The sequence below is a fragment of the Daktulosphaira vitifoliae genome, unplaced genomic scaffold, assembly GCF_025091365.1.
Source record: "Daktulosphaira vitifoliae isolate Bord-2020 unplaced genomic scaffold, ASM2509136v1 Scaffold_4, whole genome shotgun sequence".
Taxonomy (NCBI): Eukaryota; Metazoa; Arthropoda; class Insecta; order Hemiptera; family Phylloxeridae; genus Daktulosphaira; species Daktulosphaira vitifoliae.
The window spans coordinates 28,699,294-28,706,263 of NW_026099575.1; the positions used below are offsets into that span (position 1 = coordinate 28,699,294).

Consider the following 6,970-nt stretch of genomic DNA (forward strand, 5'->3'; position numbering starts at 1 on the left):
AAATTAACCTATACATATTTGTCCTAAAGATGAAAATTTTCAACGAGATATAAATATATTATATAATTAATTAAATTTATTGTATATAATTTTTTAATTACTTTACTTATATCCAGCTAAAATTATTTTTTACGTAAACACTGTAGAGATTTTCTTCTACCTAAGTTGGTCACTTGTTTGGCCTTCTACATTTACTTAAAATCCTAACCTCAAATAAGAATTTAATGTGATTTCGCTTTGAACAGTTTGTTTACATTATTCAATATTCCCATCCCAGTCTTTTCCCTGAAGTTGTGTGTGGTATATACAACATTAGTTTTTCAAAATGGGTAAGTCGGTAATTTTATCCAATCGAATCTTCCTTATAAATGTAGCTATTTTCTAATTTTTTTTATTAATTTAATTAAATTTATTTAACAAATTGTTTTTTACACAAATAATATCAATTACTCTGTAATATATCTGTTGCAAGATTATCTAGTATTGCTCATGTGTCGATTTCTATTACTTAGGTATATCCCGTGATACATGGCATAAACGTAGGAAGACAGGAGGTAAACGTAAGCCACTTCGCAAGAAGAGGAAGTACGAGTTAGGACGTCCAGCAGCTAACACAAAGGTAGATAATACGTCACTTAAATATTTTATTGTTCCATTAACATCTAAATAATATAATCAATTGTATTGTCAACTAGTTAACATGGTTTGGAATATACGAGTTAAAATGTTAAATTTCAGTTAATTTAATAGTATCTATTTTTAACCTAGTTAATGTGTAAACTTAACTGAAGTAGTGTAAAAGTTCGGTTAATTTTTTTCTAATTTCTTTTAAGTTAATTTTATATTTCTAGTATTAACTTAATTGGTTGTAAAATTTATTATCTTATCCAGTTTTGCAAATTTATATAAACCTTATAAAAAATAATTTTCAGGTTAGCTTGTACCAAATTTTTGCAAATGTTAGTTTTTTTTTACAAAATATATGTATCAAAAGTTAATATAACTTTTAAGTAGTTACTTCATAAGTAACATCTAAAACAAGTTTTGATTAAAATTACTTATCGACTCTATATTATTTGGTATTACATGAAGTAGATTGCCTTATGTTATTAAGTTTATGATAAAGTTGATAAGAAGCATATACAAAAAAAGATGTATCAAAATAATAAAGTATCTTATTTTTTTATTCTCTTGTAAAATTGATAAAACTGAGGAGTAGTAGTACTACTTCTTCTTAAGAAATGATATATAAAATCAATTTTTTTTTTTCAATGGTCATTATGTAATCATGTATTACTACACTAATCAATAGTCCACTTTTTAACCTTCTTTAATTATTACCCAACAATCAAATTTATACTAACTAGCATAGTAAATGTTTTTCTTTTCTATTATGTATAGAATATAACAATAGTTATTTGATATGTTCAATTACATGATTATTTTTTCAATATTTGTATTTATTAACATATTCCTTTAATTTCAAGTTTTGTCTATTAATGATGATATTTTAAGAATGAAAATTGTGTATGATATTAAAATATATCCGCTTATTAATATCCTGAAGTAGACAAAATTAAAAAAAAAAATTTATGAGGAATTATCCAGTTAAATTTTTATATATCAATCAGAATTAAATTGTATTATAATAATTTATGATAAAATAAAATACACTCGGATTAAATAAATTTGAGTGATTAAATAACTATGCTAAAAGCATTAATAGTATATTAAGTAAAATAGCAATTTTAAGCCCTAAACGTTTATATCCTAAATACTTATAATTCTGATATAACTTACAGCTTGGAGCAAGACGTGTACATATTGTTCGCACCAGAGGAGGAAACAAAAAATATAGAGCTCTAAGATTAGATCAAGGAAATTTTTCATGGGGTTCTGAAGGTATTGATCATAACTATACATAACAGAATTACATAATTTATTTTAATGTTTATTTATCCCAACATTATTTTGTTTAGGTATATCTGCCAAATCTCGTATCATTGATGTTATATACAATGCATCTAACAACGAGTTGGTTAGAACAAAAACTTTGGTAAAAAATGCTATTGTAGTCATTGATGCGACACCATTCCGTCAATGGTATGAAGGTCATTATGCTCTACCCTTAGGGCGTAGGAAGACCACTAAATTAGTATGTATTAATTTTTTAAGAAATCAGAATTTGCTATTTACACATTTTTTTAAATAATCGGAATAATTCTTAATCAATATGTTTAACCCCATTAAAATGATCCTTATATAAGTGTTTTCATTTTGACTCTAAAAATTTTAACTTTATTTCTTCAACTATGATTAATATATTAATAAAATTTTGTAGTGTTAATTCTTCTTAGTTCTAATTTTTAGTCCTACAGTTAATTCATTATTATTTTATATAAGATTTAAAACATTACTTTCATGTTCATTTTGAAAATACTAAAATCCCCTATTAATTCATTGTTAAATAGATAACTTATATTTGAAGGATATAGAGAATTATATATCCATTCAGTTTAAAAATCAATTCATTTTGCTAATATTTAATTATCTATTTATGTTTTACTGCTAAAGGCTTACAAATGTACAACTTGCCAGAAAAATTTACAAAAAAAATTTCCTGTGCCCTTCATTTGTAGAGCTCTGTGATGAACCTTCATTATTGATAGGAATTGCCGTCTGATAAATTGATGACCGTGTACTATCTGAGAGCAAAAATTCGTGCTAAGATTAAAATTATTTTCTAGTTAATCAAAACTGATGATGAGTGATATATCGGTTCCTGATAATTTTATGAGGAATAATTTATTCCGCAGCGCTCTGAAGTTGTATAAAATAAATTTTACTATAAATAAATAGATTTTGAATGATGAGTGAAATTTCGGTTCCTGATAATTTTATGAGGAATAATTTATTCCGCAGCGCTCTGAAGTTGTATAAAATAAATTTTACTATAAATAAATAGATTTTGAATGATGAGTGAAATTTCGGTTCCTGATAATTTTATGAGGAATAATTTATTCCGCAGCGCTCTGAAGTTGTATAAAATAAATTTTACTATAAATAAATAGATTTTGAATGATGAGTGAAATTTCGGTTCCTGATAATTTTATGAGGAATAATTTATTCCGCAGCGCTCTGAAGTTGTATAAAATAAATTTTACTATAAATAAATAGATTTTGAATGATGAGTGAAATTTCGGTTCCTGATAATTTTATGAGGAATAATTTATTCCGCAGCGCTCTGAAGTTGTATAAAATAAATTTTACTATAAATAAATAGATTTTGAATGATGAGTGAAATTTCGGTTCCTGATAATTTTATGAGGAATAATTTATTCCGCAGCGCTCTGAAGTTGTATAAAATAAATTTTACTATAAATAAATAGATTTTGAATGATGAGTGAAATTTCGGTTCCTGATAATTTTATGAGGAATAATTTATTCCGCAGCGCTCTGAAGTTGTATAAAATAAATTTTACTATAAATAAATAGATTTTGAATGATGAGTGAAATTTCGGTTCCTGATAATTTTATGAGGAGTTATTTATTCCGCAGCGCTCTGATTTAACTTATTGAAATTATGTATTTGAACTACCATAATTTAAAAGTTATATGATTATAATAACCTGTTTACTTGTTAGTTTCAACTGTTTTAATATTAGAATAGATGAATATTCAGAAATTTAGATAATTTCTAGGTTAAGAAAAAGAAGTGACCCTTTAACTCAAACTTTCTTCAAGAATATATTTGTAAAATTAAATACACTTTATGTTGAGACCAATTTATTGTTTGCTATAATCCCAAGGTTAATGATTACGCCTTGAAAAAAAATAAATGCCATACCAAATTTATTTTTCTTATACTCTCATCACTATATAACTTATTACACTAAATATCTGTATTGTTCAAAATTATAATGAATTTTAAATTAATATTGAGTTTTTATTCTATGGACATTAAATTTTTTTTTAATAAAAAAAACTAGCAATCTTACATTAAAATCTATCTTCTCTTACTTGATATAAGGTATACAATACATTATATTTACCTGATAAACATAATTTTTTCATAAATTATTTATATCTATGGCATAATTGACAAATTTTACACATTAAAAAATTTTCTTTAATTTGATGAATTTTCAATTGTAGAACATAAAAATTAATTATATTTACATTAAAAATGCCCTCAACAATTTCAAAACTATGCCCCTTAAAGACATCTCGGTATCTATTTATGTACAATGATGAACTTTTCTTGTTTTGATAGGAATTGCCGTCTGATAATTAATGACGACCCTTGAACTTATCTGAGTACTTGAAATTTCGTTTATTCCCTATTAGTACTTTAATATTAACAATTCAAAAATATATAAGTATTTATTTTATTTCTGATTTTTATTGAAGATCTTTATTTTATGCTGCAGTGCTCTGATATCAATGTCTAATTGTGTTAATCTAGTTTATTTATTAAACCATACTAATTTGTGTGCAATGATGTTAGATTTTACTACAACAGAATAATGCTCTGCAATATTCAAAATAATATAAAAAAATTTTAAAACTAAATTACTGATATCTTTTAATTATATTTTTGTTAGACTGAAGCTGAAGACCAAGTATTGAACAAAAAACGGTCAAGAAAAGCAGAATTAAAATACAAAAAAAGACAGCGTTTTGCTAAAGTTGAACCAGCTATTGAAGAACAGTTCCAAACATCTCGCCTTCTTGGTAAGCATATAATATCAATTATAACTTAATTTTATTAATTATATTCATGATACGCTATGATGAATATATTTTATTATATGATATTGATTTGTTAGTATTAATTGTTTTTATTAATACTTTTCAATTATATGAACTCTTTTTGTCATAGTTACACTGAGCGTTGATTAAAACTTACTTGCAGGTTAATTCTTGTTGTGATGATAATTATGTTACTTGATACATCTTAAAACAATTATATCTTATGATCATGTCATAGTTACCCTGAACATAAATTTTAATGTTTAATTACATTGAAGTAATTACGCAATATTATGATGTTTTAAGTAATCTCGTTAATATGAATATTTAATTGAAATAAAACAACTAAAATCTGAATATTGCACTTTGTAATATCATAATGAAAAATTGATGACTGATTATCATTATATATATATACATTGTTTTTTTTCCATCATTATGAACTTACCATACAAATATATTTATATAATCTCATTGAATGAGCCACAAATCATTAATTTAATGTAATAGTCTTAAAATATTCAGTTTAATGTTTAAAAGTCAATTTGACTAAAAATTATGCTATGTAATTCATGTTATTATAATTTTGTTTCATTTATTAAAACACAAGAGTATTTTTCATAACAACCTAATGATACTCATTGTATTATAGTTAAGTTTTTAATTCATTAACATATTGGATTTCTGTTGATTGAATATATTTATATTAAGATAATATTACTTTTATTTTTGTTAGTGTTGTTTTTTAAAAAAAATTATAACCCTAAAAACCTATTATTAGTCATAATTTTTTTTTTCAGCGTGTGTGTCTAGCAGACCTGGTCAATGTGGAAGAGCCGATGGTTATATTCTAGAAGGCAAAGAACTAGAATTCTACCATAGGAAAGTAAAGGCCAAGAAGGGCAAATAAATAAAATGTTTATGTCTTATATATAACATTGTTCTTTTGACATTAAATGTTTTTGACATAATTCATATCTTTTTATATATAAACTAACACATTTAAACTGAAATTATCCTTAAACAAATAAATAAGCTACAACAATCATAATGGTGATGCCAATGGATCAGTTAGTACCCCAGCAATAAGACTAACTTTAGTGTGTAAATCTATTACAAAATATACAAATGGTCTTGAAATAACAAAATTATGTTCAACATATTTGCGTTGAATTTCATAAACTGAAACATAATGATATTGTATCAATTAAATTTAGAAATTAATATGTATAAAAACAAAGTAATATAATTGTTTATTGTAAATATATTACTCATCTCAACATAATAAGTAATCAGGTATATCGCCCTACTTGGACATGTTTATTATATGATTAACTACTTATGTGCCAACAAAAACATTAATAAGCTTGCCCCTAACATTATTTTTTTGGACGATCGTCGCCAAAAAAAAAATCTAAAACCATTCAAGATTGTAATATATTACAATACATTTAGTATTATAATGTTTAATGTTTTACCACACAATAAGTTTTATAATTTTAAAAATAAAGCAAACATGAAATCTAGCATATAGATATGAAAATATAATAAAAAATATGATGTTTCAGACGTGGTAAACTAAATAATAACATATTTACAGACCCTCCATACACAAAATTGTGATAGTAAAGATATAAGACTCCCCAAATAATTTTTTAATGTTGTATCTACGAGATTCCTTTTTCAATTTTTATTTTCTGAGAAATGAAAATTAGTACATCAAGCTTTTAAATAACCTAGTAAACCCAGCTCAGCGAGTCTAGTGCCTTAGTCATTAAGTACTCATCTTATAGTTATGCCTTTTTTTATATATTAAAATTTAGTCTTGGAATACAATCAAAATCATAAAAGTCATTAATTGATTCATGTTATTGAAAGAAAAATCTGTCAAAAAAATGTGTTGATCCGATCCGTCTTATAATGGATTGTCTCAAACCCTACTAAATTTAATAATGAAAGTTGTTAATTTAGAGAATATAAAGTTCAAGTTATTAAAATATTTAGTCTAGGTCTTTCATTCTGATACTAGATCAACACGAGTATAAAAAAACCCAGCACAGGGGGGTCGCGGCACAGTTGTGACGTGGTATAGTTGGATCAAGTATAATGATATCTGACAGTGATTAAAATCACTATCAAAAATAAACGCTTCGATGCAAATCTTTAGATAGTGTTTAATTTAAAAAAAATTGGTGTTTTATTCCAAAAGCTACTTGAT

At 24.8% G+C, this 6,970-nt stretch overlaps 2 protein-coding genes across 2 annotated transcripts in view; one reads left to right on the top strand and one right to left on the bottom strand.

Annotated features, from left to right (window-relative positions):
- The first annotated feature begins 165 nt into the window (after window positions 1–165).
- LOC126906209 (40S ribosomal protein S8) lies at window positions 166–5,723 on the top strand. The gene is made up of 6 exons (XM_050686589.1): window positions 166–329; window positions 513–619; window positions 1,803–1,902; window positions 1,980–2,155; window positions 4,605–4,734; window positions 5,553–5,723. Exons 1-6 carry the CDS (start codon window positions 326–328, stop codon window positions 5,660–5,662), a joined length of 627 nt encoding a protein of 208 aa, XP_050542546.1. The 5' UTR covers window positions 166–325; the 3' UTR covers window positions 5,663–5,723.
- Window positions 5,724–5,791: 68 nt separating this feature from the next.
- LOC126906190 (uncharacterized) overlaps window positions 5,792–6,970 on the bottom strand; it is an 8,904-nt gene continuing 7,725 nt past the window's right edge. The window contains exon 8 of the mRNA XM_050686545.1: window positions 5,792–5,934. Within this exon, the coding sequence (XP_050542502.1) occupies window positions 5,798–5,934 (137 nt within the window). The 3' untranslated portion in view covers window positions 5,792–5,797. The remainder of the gene's footprint in view (window positions 5,935–6,970) is intronic.